Source organism: Syngnathus acus, chromosome 22 (genome assembly GCF_901709675.1).
Source record: "Syngnathus acus chromosome 22, fSynAcu1.2, whole genome shotgun sequence".
Classification (NCBI taxonomy): Eukaryota; Metazoa; Chordata; class Actinopteri; order Syngnathiformes; family Syngnathidae; genus Syngnathus; species Syngnathus acus.
The window spans coordinates 9,069,527-9,085,823 of NC_051106.1; the positions used below are offsets into that span (position 1 = coordinate 9,069,527).

Below are 16,297 nucleotides of genomic sequence, written 5' to 3' on the forward strand. Positions count from 1 at the left end.
AAACACACACCCAAAGTGTAACAGAGGAAAAAAAAAAGATTTTTAATTTCAAAATGAGCGACATTTATTGAGTGCCTTTCAAAGCAAGGGCTCAAGGCTTAAGGACATAGAATAATAAAACAATACATTCAATATTTAAAATGTGTAGTTTGCTCAAAAAGATGGAAACATGGAAAACTTTGGTAATATATAGAAAACCTGCAAAAATTGCAATATTTATGCTTATAAAAACACACTTTTACAATTCAAAACATAAATAAGTTTCAACACCACAAAACAAAAAACAAATGGACAGCAATAAAACAAAAAACAAAAAAATGCCAGTCACTGTGTTGCTTCATTGTGCTTTGTTTTCTTGTCTTTGGTTTTCCCTTGTCACAGGGTCAAACTGTCCACATTATGTTTTCCCTTAGAATGAGTCAGTCCCAAATATCAAATTGGGAATACAAAAGGTTTCCTCCAGGGTCAAACTATCAAATCATAATCCCCCCGCCCCCAAGGAAACCATTAAAATTGAAGCAATATCCATTATTATTTTTGCCCCATTGGAATTCCAGATTAAAAAAGACACACCATGACCACCCCGCCCACATTATAACAATGGAAATAGAAATAGATTGTTCCCGGGTGGAAAAAAAACAACATAACCATAATATGCAGTATCTTTGGGTAAACTAGCATAACGATTGTAGAAAGCCAAAAAAAAAACCAATCTTCATACATAGAAAAATAAAGCTGCTCGGAGAAAAGAAATAGTGCTCTTGTTGTGTAAAAATAAAAAAAACCTCAATTAAATAAAAAAAACGTCAGGTGCAAAATGAAGTCTTGGACGGCCAATCACGTGTCCACCGCGTCAGCGAGGTCGGCCATGACGGCCGCTTGCCTGCGTGATGCCATCGGGGGCTCAAGACGGGCGTCTAATACAGAAAACGGACAATCACCCCATTTATACGGAATATATTCAACCGCGCTGAGCACCAAGTTCTCAAATTGTGACTTACCCCGAGCGGAAATGAAGCTTCGTGAGGAGACTTTCTTCCCTTCCTCCGGGAACGTGGTGGTCTAAAAAAACAGAAGTAGTCACAGTTTTGGTCAAGTCTTGGACTTCATTGGAGTTTTTGCATTGTGTTGGGAATGTCCTACATGTCCAGGAGTTAGTCTGTGGCCATGTTGCAGAGGATTGCCGCTGTTGTACCCCGACGTGGGTCCAGATGACAGGCTCAGGCTGGATCCGGTGCACAAGGTACTGTTGCTGATCCTGCTTCCATGCCTCGGATCATCCTGCCCACCCCCCCCCAAAAGGTCAGTGGTCCAGATGAAAGAAATGAGCCTCAGGTTCTAGACGGCCCACCTCTGGATTAGACTGTACCTTAGACTCTGGAGATAAAAGCTGCTCTTGAATCCTTCTCTTCTCTTTCTCGGTATTCTGGCGCAGTCGCTCCCTCGCCTTGGCGATCTCGCTCATGGCTTCCTGTCGAGCGCGGCCGTAATCGCGCAGCAGCTGCCCGATGTCCGACGGCTGCGCGCTGTCGCCGCTCGCCAGCTCTCGTATTCTACCCATAAGCGGTAGAGTTAGGTGCAAGGAAAAAGCAGGTTTGAGATGGGATGAGTCTGCGATATCGTACCTGCTGTTCTCTGGCTTCAGTTGTGGGCCGGGCGCGGTCGGGGGACGATGCCTGGAAGGGCTCAGGCTACGAGCCCGACGACTCGTTTGAGAATGGTCCTCTGTCTTTTCATGCAAACCTTCAATGCTCAAACGGTGTCTAGGAAGGGAAGAAAAGTTAGATAAGGTCAAAACCAAGCTTTTTGATCACTCATCACACCAAGAAATATGACGTATGATCTGTCAGTGGGTCGGATGCTCAGTCAGTGGGATAGGGTCAAAGCTTACAAAAGCTTACAGTCCAAGCTTTTAGTAGATATTCATCCATTTGGACCAACCTACTGCCAAATCAAGTACTGGAGGTACTCCAGGACGTCCAGATCCTTGTTCCAGAGATGACAACACTGTCAGTCCATTACAAGCAGAACACTTACCTATTGTGGAGCTGCTGTTTTCCAAGGGTGGACGTCGGCGAATTCACTCGGAGATCCTCCGTGGATCTCGGAGACAGCATCTTGAGCAGGGCGTCCGTCTCTCCGAGGCCATAGTGCAGCTTGGCCTCGGCGAGCTCCACCGTCAGCGGCGTGGAGCTGGCCCCGAGGCCGACGGAAGCCATCACGTGCTCCCTTTCCTGACGCAGACGCTCGATCTCTCTTAACCTTCGTTCAGAGTTGGAAGCACAGCTCTCACCGGTGTCTGTAAACGTGGAGCGCTGAGGGTGGATGCCGGACCAGTTGGTGAACTTATTGTGCAAGGGCAGGTTCTCGGGTAATGTCTCAGGGTCCACTCTGGTGATGGGTTTAGCGTTCAGCAGGATGTCAGTGCTGCACTCGCTGGGCGTCAGGGACGCAGTGGAAGATGGACTGCAGCTATCGCCGCTAAAAGGGACGATGCCTTGAGGTCTTTGCTGGGCTGGTTTGGTGCATTCTGTACCTTTGGATTGGGTGACAAGAACATTGGTTGTCTTTCCTGAGGTAGCGGCGTATTTCTGCAAGTCTGACCAGGGAGAAGAATTCCATTTGGGCTGAGGATGGGTGTTTGTATTTCTTTGGTCCACTGGTGAGTTTTGGAAGCAATCTTCAGAGTCTTTAAGGCTTGGACCACTCACTTCACAGACCTTCTCTGGCGATTTACTGAAGCAAAAGCCACAATCAGGTCCTGATGACCTGCAAGAAGCCTCAGTCTTGTCCACGCGTCCATGCTGATGTCTTCCTCCAGACTTGGACTGTTGCCGGACATCCACAGTGACAATGGGTGACAACGCCCGATCTGTGAATGTCGTCGCAGGCTTTGGCGAGTTTCTCAGCCAAGGGATTTGGTTTTCTTGTTGTCTGCTTGGTCTGTAGCTGTTTTTGGAGGCGGCGGTAAGATGATGGTGCGACATCTCAGGCAAGGTTTTCTTTACGGGGGCTGATCTTATTTGGCCTTGGCATCCGACAGTCCCAGGTTGGAAGACACTCGATGTACTGTCTTCTCTGTCACCCGAGTCTTTGTTGGGTGAAATCACCTCAGCGCCAATCAGTCTCAATGTCACGTTGATCTCGTGGGATGTGGATCTTTGGTGCCTCTCTGTGTTTGTCAGTGTCAAAGGTCTCGTCTGAACGCCGGCATTCGAGGCGGTTTGAGTCGAGCAGTTGACGCTGACGTTGGGGATCGATCGAGGGCTTGACCCGCTCAACCTGCGACCCGTCCTCAATCCCTGGACATCTTCCAGCAGGTCAGAGGTGCTGTGGATCAGTTTGGAGATGTGGACGGACATGCTCTCCATACTGGTCCATGTCAGGAACTCGTTCATTTGAACCCGGGTCTTGGGAACGTCCGTGTGACTTCTTTTGTGACGCTCCCTCCTTTGCGGGGCGACTGACTCACTCTGAATGCCTTCTTTTTCTGGAGTTGTGGTTCTCCGGTTGGAACTTGGACTGGACTCTGGATCGGACGAGTAGACCAACCCGCCGGATGAGGTGTTGGTGACCGCCGGCTCGACGCTGCTCAGCGTGCTGGAGAGCCTTTTGTGGGCAGCGTAGGTGCTCAAATGGGAAGTGAAGGGCGGGTTCTGCCCGTTTAGGCCGTTGTCAACGCTACAGCACCTCGGAAGGCGTTTGTCAGGCACGTTCAAAAGCGAAGATTTGCGGGACAGATCGGCAGCACTGCCGAAGGCGGGGTTCTTGCAGCGTGAGCGGTCGCCGTCTTGCCACTGGTGAACAAATGGGTTGATGTCGCTGGAGGCAAAATGCATGAGGGATTCCTGAGACTTGCCCGCATCCTGCAGGTCTTTGGTTCTTGATTGCGGAGGTAACGAGAATCTTTTTCTGCAAACCAAAACATCTTTGATCAGCTCCATTTTGGGATTCACTTTGGAAATGTCGGCATCCGTTTTGCCTTCACTCTCAAGTCGTAGTTGAGGAGATGCCCGTTTGTTGGAGCTTTGGTCTTCATCCGATGATGATGTCTGTAATGAAGAGCAAGGGGTAGCTTGTATTTTGGTCCTCCTGAACCTTTTGGACTTTTTACTTAGCAGAGATAATCGAGATTGTGTGCCAACGGTCGCCATTTCAGATCCGCAGCCACTCATCTTTTCATTCCTTAATGCTGAAAACCTCTCTGGGACTTCAGAGTGACTCACACAAGGTCCTTCAGGTTCGATGGAAGTTCTGCCAAACTTGCACGAACAACCTTGACATTCACTGGTGGCGTCTTTCGAGCACCGACTGCCGAGCAGATCTCGCCCTTTGACCGAAGGTTCATTTCCTTGTGGGGCATCAGTGACGTCACATCCATCAGAAGAGAACTTGCGAGCTTCCTTTAGCGACGGTGCGTTCACGTCAATTCTGTTGTTCGGTTGAATCGCATCGTTGGTTCCATTGGTGCGGCCAGCTGGTCTCTTGTCAAGTTTTGTCAATGGAGCAAGAGTTTCTACTTCAGGAGCTTCTCCGTGGTTGGTCACCTGTTCGCTCTTGTTATCGTACGTCGGTTTCATTGGCTGATTGATTCTCTGATCAACAAAATCAGAGACAAGTCTCGGATTCCAGTTGCTGCTCCTGTTGCCACCGCTGCCGATCAATGAGCGCTTTAAATGCTCTTGGACCACTTCTGAGATTCTCAAGTCGATGGCGCTGCAGATGGCCTCAGACTGACAGCGATACATTCTTGCGGGGCGACCACTTTGACACCCCGCCTCCTTCGTATTGGCAACCACTTGTTTTACTGCGACATGATCTACTTTGACGTCGCCCACAGAGGGGTCACTGGCTTTCACAGGCTTCTTCAGCGATGGATCAGAAACACCAGCGGATTCAAATCCAAAGTTGGAGATTCCCATATCAGAGTTTTTCTTTTCATTGTTATCAGAACGTTTATCTCCCAGAGGTGAAGGGCTTCTTTTTGGAATTTTCAGGCTCCCCTCAAAAGCCTCCTGCAACTCTTGGTTTCGCTTCCTGGAATTTTTACAAGCTGCTTCAGGTTGCGAGGCAAAATACGTTGCATCGACATCTTTGGCGGCATTCTGATCCGATGATTCAGGATCTGCAAGGAAACTTTCAGGCTCGCTGTCTGACTGTTCTTTCTCTTCCTTTGATATCCAAGTCTCGGTTGCTTGGTCCTTCCCTTGGGGGGCTGATGTTAAGCTATCAACTTCAGATGGACTTGGGCTGTCTGAGAGGCTCACACTGACTGAGCTGGAATGTTGGTTGCTTTCTTTTCGGAAAGACGGAGAATCTCGGTGGGTCTCTGTACCGCCTGCCAGCTCATGGGAGGAACTAGCATCCGTAAGTGGCGGCGGGTTTTCGGACAACCTCGCCAGGGCAGAACCAGGTAGACTTTTTTGCGCCTCTTTGAAATTGTCTTCTATTGCAATTTCAGATGTTGATTTGTGGATATCTGTTTTGCCCCAGTGCATCCCTGCACGGAGAACCTGTTGTGGACAGCTGCCCCATTCTAGAGCCGTCCTGTTGCCGCACGGGTGATCGGCAACCAAAGAGTACGTGGGAACCACTTTTCGGCAAGAGCTGGTCACAGCAGAACGCTTCTCCGCCGCTAAGGAGTCTTTGGACATTTCACTGTCTTCGCTGTCTGCTTCGCTCTGCGCCACTTGCGCACTCTTCAGCGCAAGAGCCGAGGCTAAAGAATCGAGGGAGAAGATGCTGTCGGAGTCGGAGGCAGCTTCGTGCCGTTCCCCGACTACTTTCCATTCACGTTGCTGCCTTTCCACCCATTGGCCCGTCTTGCTCATCAGAGCCTGCGTGCTGTGCCATCGTCTCGAAGCCTCAAACGGAAGGTTTTGTTCGAGCTCATCACACAAGATGGCTGTTTTACTCGGACTTCTACTCACCACGTTAGAATCTTCGTGGATGCCAAGAGACCGACTGGGCATCTTTTCTACAACGTTGGGGTTGTTGGAATCCAATGGTGGTTGCATGAAATTAGAGAAGGCTTTCCTGGTGACACCAGACTGTGATGGTCTTTTTAGATCCACGCAAGGACTTGCTAGTACGTTTGTTTTGGACGCTACATTTTCTTTGCCAGGTGGTTGTGTGGGTATACAAAGTGGCAACTTGGGCACAGCTGCTGGATTCTGCTCTGATCTGTTCTTAAAAGAAAGTTCTCTTTGTGGCAGCAGGGGTTTTCGTTCAAAGCGCCGCTGACGCTGTTGAACCAGAGAACCTTCCTCCATCTTGGAATTCGGCGCAATGTTTTCAGAAGATCTTCGTCTGTCTTGGCAGGACTGACTTAGTCCGGAGGGAAGTGAATCGGAGCAACTCTGGGTCCTTTCCCGGGGGAGGCACTCGTCTGAGAGCCACTTCCTGCTGCCAACGCAAGCAGGAGATGTGGACTTTGAGGTCAGTTCTGTGGATTGATTTCTCATCAGGAACTGTCTGTTGTGGGAACGGAAACATTTGTGAGTTCAGAAAATGTTATGAGGAGTTTGCAGATGCTTACCTGAAGATCGGGGACTGCTGTGGGTACAGTCGGGACACAAGATCAGCAGAGAAGGAAGATCTCGGGGAAATGAATCTTGGTGGAGACCCCTCCTCAGGGCTTTCCTGTCCAGCGAGCAGGGCCTTTTCCAGTTGCTGCAATTCTCTCTTTGCTTCTAGCAGACGCCTCTTGCGGGCAATTCTCTCCAGCTGGAACTGCAACTTCTTGCGGCGAAGGCGGCTCTCTGCACGACGCAGGGCGTGATGCTTCAGGAGCTCCTCCTGGACTGCTTTCTTCTTGGCCCTGACAACCAGCGATGGACATTTGTCTCTCTGACCCTCCTGCTCGTCCAACACGTATCTGTTGAGGCACTTCAGAAGGGGGTCGGGCTGGGAGTCCGTTTGAACCCCAAGGTCCTGCGTGACTCTTTGCTCGACGGCCAGCAGGTGACGCTTCTCCTGGAGGATCCACTCCTGGACTGTTGGTTTAACAAATCACGGCTTATTTTCGAATCACAATTCATCATTTCACAATTTCATTTCGAGTATTTTCAGAGTGTTTGAAAAATAAATGGAATTAAAGTGGGCCAATTCAGTCCAAAGCAGCCATTTTGCCCCTTTCAATTTTGCTTACCTTCGCTATGCTGGTGCTGAAGCTGGGCCCGCTCCCTCTCCAGCTCGCTCTCGGCCCGCCTCTGCTCAGAACCTATCTCCTGGCGCAAGTCCTCCACATAGCACTGCTGCTCCTGCAAACGCCGCCTGGCAGTCGACTCCTCGCCGGGGGACAAACGCAACGCAGATGGCTCTTCGTTCGTTTTGCTGTGACTAAAGACACACGAGTCAGACCGAGAGACTCGTCCGATTGGATTTTTAGGGCGTGTACCTCTGGTTTGGCGTCTGAGGGCCAAGGTCAGTGTAGGTGCCCTCACTTGCCTGAGGGCAGAGAAAGCAAAACATTCGGCACACGGCAACAAGCGAGATGTTTGAGCCAAGCTGAACGTACTCTGCGTCTACGCTCCCGCAGGACGGCCGCCTCTGCCGGGTGGTTGAAGCGAAATTTATGAAGCCCTCCTAAGGTGATCACCATTCCTGCTCACACAAATGAGAAAAGTCTTTTTGTAACATTCTGGAAGGGGTCAAAAGTGAGGAGTCATTTTCCCGACCTTGCGCCAGCCTGTTGGGCTCAGTGATTTCCCTGCCGTTGAGAAGGCAGACGCAACCCGGCAGCGGCCTCAGCGTGACCACGCCACCGTCGTTTTGGATCTCACAGCTGGCACCGCCTGACAAAACTAATCAAATGAAATCAAATTAAAATAATTTGTGAATAGTAAACTGTGAGTGATGTGTTTTCGTACCTATTTGCGGTTCTTCCAAGTGGTCTTGGGGTCCAATGCGGGTAAGTCCTTCCTGGAATGAAAACGGGTGCAATCGAGTACATTGATTCATCCTTTTGTTTCATTTCTTCTCATTGACTGGCGGATTCAAAGAGGGGCTTGACAGACGCGAGCTTCTCAACATCCAACTCAGAGTCTGAGCCTCTTTTCGAGACGGGTGGTGGACAGAAGCAGACAAGACAATTACCTTTTCTTATTGTAGCGGAACAGAGAAATAGCAAGAGAAGAAGAAGAATCTAGCAAAGAAAAGGAGAAAAGATCTTAGTGAAGACAGCTTGAAAAAGTCAAATGCTGACAAAGAGCTGAGCAAAGGTGGAGGCTAACTTAGCAGCTGCTTATCCAACAGTCCAGCACACACAGAGCCCGCCTCACCATGAGGTGGTAGAAGACCACGCCGGTGCTGAGGACGTCCCCATCCAGGGCCAGCAGGTGCGGGCGCGGCGAGTTGATGAGGAAGCCGGCTCGGTCCCGGTTGATGTCCACGCTGTAGCGCTCCAGCAGTTCATGCTTGTCCCGCCAACTCTCTGACCAGTCCTTGGTCAGCTGCTCCACCTGAGGAACGCCAAGAAGGAACATTGGAGATAAATACTTGGCTGATAAAATTGCCCCCCCCCCTCCCAGACAGGCGTTTACCTTCATCTCGTTTTGCAGCACCATGTCCGAAAGCGTCCCGTCCCTCTCGTCACTCAGGGAGGGGCTGGGATCTCGCTGCTGGCGAGGTGGGAGAGGAAATCAACAAAAAAAAAACAAAGACGATGTAGAAGAAGCCTTACCATCCCATAGGTGAGCAGCATGCTCTTGAGCCTGTCGATTTCCTCCCTCAGCTCCCGGATGAGCCGCACGTTGGCGTCCTGCACAAACGTTAAACCACTCTTTGGAGTTTGTTTCCATTTTGATCGATTGAGAGGAACCTCTGTGATATCAGGTTAGTGACCTCGTTGACCCGGGGCCTGTTGACGATATTCCGGGCGTGGGCGGCGTAGCGGAGGGTGCTGAGGCTCTCGCTGTAGCAGCTGGCGGAGGGGGAGACGGCTGCAAGGAATAAAAAAGAGCTTCAGTTGTTAAACTTGAAACTTTTTCCCCACATGCTGGACGTACTTGCGATCATGATGGTCTTGGAATTGCCCCCCAGGCTGTCCTTCAGCAGCCAGGTGAGGACCGAGTCCCTGTAGGGGATGAAGCAGTGCCTCCTGCCGGCGCTCCCCGCCCCGGACAGGAAGCTGCCGTGGCTGCCCGCCGTGCTGCCGTCGCCCTCCGAAGCCACGCTGTTGATGCTCTGGCAGCTGCTGGACATCTGCGAATTCTGGGCTGCGGACCAAGCGGGACCGTGAACGCCCCGGGAGGTTTGGGGTGGTGGGGGGGAATCGAAAATGATGAGATGACTAACCCAGGGCAGAAATAACGATGCCCAGTGTGACCAGCGACTTGTTGATGTTGGAGCCTTCAGTTAGTCTGTCTCGGCAGTAATTGGGGTCTGCTCTCTCGCTAGAGGCACACAAAACAAAATGAGCAAAAAATTATGAATCATTATATATATATATATATATATTTATATTATATATTGTGAACAACATATGAATAAGTATGTATTTTTAATCATTTTGTAAAATTGTATACATTTTAATCCAGTTGGAGTAAGGCTGCATTTATGTTTTCAGCCACAAGAGGGCAGCATTGTCAACTTTGGCTCTCACCTCCCGGCCAGGTCCACCAAGTTGATCTTGCTGACGGTTTCTGAAGGCCGGTTGTTCTCAAGCGTGGCCTACGAACATCAACAATGAGATTCTCTCGGCATTCCTGCGCGTTCACAGTGGCCGTCAGACCTGAGTGTACTGGATGGTGAAGATGGCGTGCGAGCGGCTACTGGCGTCGTGGTTGTGCGTCGCCGCCGTGATGCGGTTGGCCACGCCTGCCTCCAGAAGCTCCATGGCCTGCTGGCAGTCTGACACCACATGCTGCGACAGCTCTAAAGACAAAATGAAACCAGCGACCAGAAAAAAAATAATCTGTCATATTGTCTTTCTAAAGACATTTATTCAAGTTAAGTGGAGGCATGACATCAGCCGATTTTTAAGATGCCACTGAAATGAGGCTCAAACACACACGTGTGCAACAGATGGGCTCTAGTGACTCCAAATGCAGCACGTGGTGCGTTCAAGGAGCTCACAGGAAATGAGCTCACTTCCTGTGGTCACCTGGGATTGCTTTGGCTGCAGACGATGAATGAGTAGATGTGTGTGGTGAGGATGGAGGGAATTAGAAGTATCAAATTAACCAAGAAAGATGGCCACCTTGCACGTAGGGCCCCTTCTCAGGATGTTCCCGGACTCGTAAGGAGGTTCTCTTCTTCTGCTCGCCGGTCGCCAGCAGGTCTCGTACTCGCTCGTTATAGATTTCCAGAAAACTGCACAGCCAACAAAATAAAAAATAATTTAACACATTTCAAATTCACTGGAACACGAGTTAGGCACAACAAATAAGCGGCAAGGTGCGCAAACACATTTGGGAACAGGAACAACTTGTTTTGTCGGATTCGGTTTGCCTCCAAGCATTGCGGGCCAGCTGTTGCGTTTGGATTTCAAGTCAAACGGGACGACACAAACGAAGCACTACCTGATCTCCACTCTGCTCGAGTTCTGCCCGTCGGGAAGCGGCGCCTCAGACCGCAACAGGCCCTTAAACGGCAAATTAGTCATGTTAAAGTCACAAAGTAAAGAACATTTTAATCCACTAACGTACCTGACAGATCCGGGGTGTCAAACCTGCAGAGTCCTAGTGTAAAAAAAAATAGGAACATTAAAAAAAACAGTTCAGCATTTGGTTCATGGCAAGGTATTCGGCTCACCGGCGTGCCCATCATGGTGTACGTCTTGCCGGATCCCGTCTGGCCGTAAGCAAACAGACACACGTTGTAGCCCTCGGAAGCGCCGGCCAGCACCGACACACCCAAGTCCTGGAACACCTGAGCGAGAAACCGATGCACAGTAAACAAGACAAGGTCAGTGACTGGTGTGATTTGGTAACTCCAGCGATCCATCCATAGGTAACATATGTTTGGAATGGCTGTGTTAACCTGATCTCTCATTCTACCTCCAAAGCATAACACAGTGCCGGATCAGCGTGGGGTCCCCCCCTCCCTCCCGGGGTCTGGACCGTAAAGTCTCATCGACTAAGTACACACCGGAGCAAGTGCGGAGGAATGTTCTCAACGTTGCTAGCAAAGATCAAAGACGGGCACGCTTTCAACAAAGTTCGGACCGGGAGAGTCCGAGTCGGCAAGCTTACAAAACGACGGGGATGGGTTTAAGTTGGACTTGCTTGAAAGGCCTCGCCAAAGCCCCCTTAAGCGATGTCCTTTGTAGGAGCGTGTGAATTGGTGCGTTTAGGAGCGGGACGATCCACTGACCAAGCACTTCTGGAGATACACTACTCAGCAGGCCCCCCCTTTCACGATGGAAGTGTGATTTTTGTGACGCAACTCTTGCTGAATAAAAGCATTTGTGACCACCAAGGGTTAGCTTGCTTGTTTCTGCTTCTCAAAAGAAGCGTAAACGCTACAGGCCTTGTTGAAGTTGACCTTTTTAAAAATCACTCCACAGGTCTGGGGGTTGGAAAGAATCAGGAAGTTCACTCGCTTGGGCATTTCTATTTGAAAGCAGACAGCCGGTAACTTTTAGGAGGAGGTGGTCGGCACAAACAACTGCAGTCCGGTGAAAGTGCCGACATGGGCGCCTATAACGTGTCTTCGGGGACGGGAAGGAGCTCGCTTGGGTTGTGCACAAAGCACAAAGTGTTTGCCTTTGGAGAAAACAATGAGACAGGAAAAGCTGAACCCGGATTTCCTTCTGGTGCGTTTTTTTTGTGGCACCAAACCTCACAACAAGTTGCAGTTTAAAAACACAAGCTTACTGCAAGGAGCAAGCCGACCGCTTTTCTCACAAACAATTCTAAACAGCTGCAGAGGGTAAAAAAAAAAATTCTCTGTTGGCGTCCCACGCTCTGCGAGTGGTTCCCTTTAAACGCAACAGCTGGCCTCACTGAGCCAAAGTCGAAAATGTTGCCCATGTGTGTGACCCGGAGAGAGAAAGAAGAGATTTCTGGAGAGGGAGAAATATGTGGAACTCCGTTGGAACAGTGCTCTCGTCTGTCACGCTGGGGACCGAATTTGTAGGTCAAATTAGCTCAACGCTGAAGGGGAGGGAGGACGTGCGGTCGGACTGCGTGCGTTTCATTAAATATGGGACGCGCAGATGATAGTACAGCTCGAAAAAAACAAGCAGGTGCGAGATTTATATTTTTACCAATTAGCAAATTATTTATTTATTACATTAATGCCACCATCACACAGCAAGATTTTTTTTGTTTGAGGCAATTTTTTAAAAAAAGTTTTATTTGAGGAGGGACGTTAATTTTTCCAACACAAAGACAAATTGTGATGACAGAGTGCCCGATTGTTATGCCCACGTAGAAGTTGACTGAATACAAATTTTCCTTATCAGAAATACGGCAGCCGAATTAATGATTCGCTTGTAGATACCGCCATTGAAATTCCACGCTAATCATCTATTTGTCAATATGGCCTACATTTCTGTACTGTGTGTGTGAGATGGATTCTTGTAAACAGAGCAACTATTCTTCCACTGACACACAGACCTACAAACTGTGAGAATCAAATCCAAGGAGGCGGAGGATGGAAGAGGGGGGAGAAAAAAAAAAAGTTGGAGCCAAACTCCAACACGGATGACGTATTTCCCCCCTGAGTGCAACCTCATAATCTTTCGCATTTCTGAGCAGTTGACTGTTTACAAGCGTCAAAGAACAATACGTGTGTGTGTGTGGGGGGGAGCTTTTCATTAGCCTCCAAATAAAAAACTAACACAGACTAAAAAAAAAAAGGCTGGGAGCATTGTGGTGATCTTTTTCCTTTCCTCTCGTCTATTTATGGAGCGCTTCCTTTGGTGTAAAATTGAAAATGCAGAGTGGTCAGAGCACAGTTTTTTCGCTGGCTCGCTTGAAAGATTCCGCTCCTTAGCAGCGGGTGCTTCTGCTCCCTCACAACCAGATAGAAAACTTTTTTTTTTTCCTTTTTTACGTCAACCACATCTGCACCCCCACTCGGTTCTGCTGTAAACGAGTCTGGCAAGCCGCGCTCAGCTATCCCGAGGGGGTCGTCGGTCGGGCGTGGCGGGAAACGGTCGCACGGCCTGGAAAGGCACGAGTTAAAATTCCGTCTCACTTCACAAGCGTTTGCGTCAGCTCAAACAAGAGCGTTTCAGAAAACGCTCTCTCCGGCATTCCCGCTGCTGACCCACGGCGTCCTTTTCGCCCACCGCGGGTCAACAACGGAATGCAAAGTCCTGAAGTCTGACATCTTTTTCCAAATACAAAGTCAGATGTGATGAGAAACAGCCCAAAAAAAAAAAAAAATCACAAAATGTCAATTAGCCAATTTGAGGGAGGCATGGCAGCTACCAGATCTTATCACGCTGTGTTTTTGTTTTGCTGACCTCCTCCTGCGACGCACAGCGGGGGTCATCGGGCCGCACCGACCAGTAGCAGTAGTCGAAGCCGAACTCCAGGAGCTTCTCCCGGGAATCCACACCGTGGTCGGCGCGTGGCTCCAGCTGTGGAACGCAAAGTGGTTCATATCTTACAAATAAATAACATTTGAGGTGGAAACTTGTGAGCAAGCGCTTTTGGGTCATTAGCGCCGCTTGGAGCGCGACCTGCCTCAGTGCACTTGACACCGTTCTGCTTACTGTCGGGGAACCAAGAATGATGAGCAATGGAAAGTCGGCGTAGCAAATGACTTGTGGACAATGTGTGTTGGGGGGGGGGGGCGCGTTTTTTGTTGTTTGGCTTTTTCATTGTTTTTGTTTTTTTGGTTCAAAAATAAAATTATTTTTAGGACTATTTTTTTAAGCATATTTGTATATTTTTGTTGGTCTTTCTCCATCTTTCAATATTTTCAGCATTATATTTTTGGCTCAGGCTCGCTTGAACAAATCTCTGACATCCACTAAGTAACTTGGTGCTCACTGTGATCATTTTGCCATCATGTTTCATCTCCTCTCTCAAGGAGTCCCACTTTCCGCAAGTAATGCTTCCCTTGAGACCCGCCTGATGTGGTTTATCTCGGCCCCGTCACATTTGTAACACATCTCCTCCTCCCCTGACCGCAAGACTTTTCCTCAAATGTAAACACGGATCTCAGCGGAACCGCTCTGTGAACGTAAAATGGCGCCGGCCAATGGGACGCCTAAGCACGGGTCACGAGACACGGTGGGTCGGTGTCACATTACGAGACGACGTCGCCAACGAAGTAATGGTTCCCACATGCCGAGACTCAGCGGCTAGGAATAAAAGTCTCAAGTCAACACGGAACGGAGCTTCTTATCTGGTGTATGGAGGCTCACAAACGCTTGGCAGGAAAAGCAGAAGGCTTACTTACAACAAGAACCGTTTTGATGGACACCATCAGAGAGACGTTCACGTAACAGTTATCTAATATTTCCCCCTCGCAGGTGATACTCAAATAAAGGAATTAGAAAAAGCCTGTAAATACCAACCTTGACATTTTGGATCCTCACAAACTTGTCCTCCACCTGGACTGCCAGCCTCCCTCCATCTGCACTTTCCCTGTATAGCGGTGACAACAAGACTGTGATTATGATTTTGGGTTAAATGAACAAATGTTTTGTCACAATGCATTTGTTAAATGGCCGTTGACCTGTTCCTGCTCTTTCTAGTGTGCCCACTATGACATTGAGACAAGCTCCTCTAAGCTCATCGGTACGGCACTAATATTTGTTGTTTCTGGGCAGAGGAAAAGAAACTCCAACTTTCTGTCAGTATCTGGGGAGCTCTATGCTATGTTCCAATCCAATCCTTCCCAAAAAATTTGGAGTGTTAGTTGGACGCTTGTAAGTTGCAGGTCAGCTCTGTGCTGTGAGAGCTCCTGATGAGATTCAAATCAAAACAAGAGCGTAACATGCACCGGGGCCGGCTTGACAGCGAGAGGACTGGACTTCATCCAGGCCAGCATCTGGGTCTTTGGATGAGCAGAAACAGCACACACACAAAACTAATAATAATAAGGTCATCTCTCCAAGTGTGCACATCTGATGCAACCCGAGTACTACCCAAGGCAATACGGGAGGTGTGTGTGCATTTATTTACTTGACATTTTGACCAGTACTTTTGAGAAAAGTGATATTTTGCCATTAATTGCATATTTCTTACAAATATTTGGACAATTTGAGAATGCCTGTGGAGCAGAACCGGTGTTGCCAACATTTGTCACCCCGATATTTCACATAAGCGACTAGTGAATGGTGAACTTAATTTAACCTTCTGTAAACTTTTAAATGCAAATGTCCAACTCCACTATGCCTTTCAGTGACTCTACCAGGTTCTGTCAGTGATGTGGCCATTTTGTTGGCTCTCTGAGTGAAAAAAATGTATTGAAATGCATCCAAGGAAAGGGGGACAGTGAGTCTCATTTGCATGACAGATGACAAGTAATTTTGTGGTGCCAAACAGCAGGAAGCGTGCGTGAAAGAAAACATTGTTTGGAACTTCAATGGCCTTTGTTAAGGTTTTTTGTTTTGAATCAAATACAAAAAAGTTGATTGTCCATCCAGTTTAAGACAATTTTAAGTGACTATTGAAGAACGTCGAATGGGTCAAAATGTCAGAAGATTTGATTTGGGAAAAAAAGAAAAAAGTGACACTTGAAAAACATTGTTACTTCATTCATTTACAAAAAAAATATGATCTTAAATTCAGAAATTTAGATGAATATTAGGACTGGTATCGCACTATTTTGTTTAGTTAAAAATAATTTTGTTTGATTGACATATAATGTTGACAGCGCCACTTCAGGATAAACAATCAACATGACAGGAAAAAGTGCACTTTGGAATTATGGAAATAAGTGAAATTGTAAGTTTCAATCAAAAAAAGAAGCGTTTTGTAATATTCATTTCTGAAGAAAGTAAGACTACTTTACCTGGCGTTGAGCGGTCGGACTCGAACCGCCACTTTGACGTTGGCCATGCCGACTGCAGTGCTCCACCGCTCGGCGTCAACAGCTCACAAACGCACCCGGCGTTGGACTCAACAGGGTGTCTCCATCGCGGGACTCGGGACATGGCTTTCCCAAACAGCCGCGGTTAGTGGAAGCGCGTAAGGGCCGCTCATCAAGCCATCTCCACCGGAGGTAAGTCGCCGTCGTACCGAACACCAACCGCTAGACGGACACTTTCAAACTGACAAGCCAAGCTACGGAACTTCCTGCTGGGCTCCCAAAGTCACGAGTGGGCGGTACCGCGGCCGAGCAAAAAACCAACACTGTAGGAAATGTTCCCCTCTATCGGCCGAAACAA

The 16,297-nt window shown here is 48.7% G+C and overlaps 1 protein-coding gene across 3 annotated transcripts; it reads right to left on the reverse strand.

Moving 5' to 3' along the window:
• Positions 1-428: 428 nt before the first annotated feature.
• stard9 (StAR-related lipid transfer (START) domain containing 9) lies at positions 429-16,220 on the reverse strand. 3 transcript variants are annotated; one of them, XM_037241058.1, is made up of 27 exons: positions 15,922-16,220; positions 14,480-14,549; positions 13,418-13,534; positions 10,756-10,872; positions 10,650-10,682; positions 10,524-10,585; positions 10,202-10,314; positions 9,734-9,876; positions 9,605-9,672; positions 9,298-9,395; positions 9,009-9,218; positions 8,845-8,942; positions 8,684-8,761; positions 8,544-8,618; positions 8,283-8,462; positions 7,872-7,923; positions 7,680-7,805; positions 7,520-7,605; positions 7,400-7,449; positions 7,151-7,335; positions 6,539-6,995; positions 2,038-6,477; positions 1,626-1,763; positions 1,370-1,553; positions 1,144-1,281; positions 1,002-1,062; positions 429-917 (listed from the first exon to the last, which is right to left on the reverse strand). In XM_037241058.1, exons 1-27 carry the CDS (start codon positions 15,966-15,968, stop codon positions 838-840), a joined length of 7,506 nt encoding a protein of 2,501 aa, XP_037096953.1. In that variant the 5' UTR covers positions 15,969-16,220; the 3' UTR covers positions 429-837. The 3 variants fall into 3 exon arrangements, with proteins under 3 accessions (XP_037096953.1, XP_037096952.1, XP_037096951.1); XM_037241057.1 differs by having other exon boundaries at positions 2,038-6,474; positions 8,544-8,621; XM_037241056.1 differs by having other exon boundaries at positions 8,544-8,621.
• Positions 16,221-16,297: the final 77 nt, after the last annotated feature.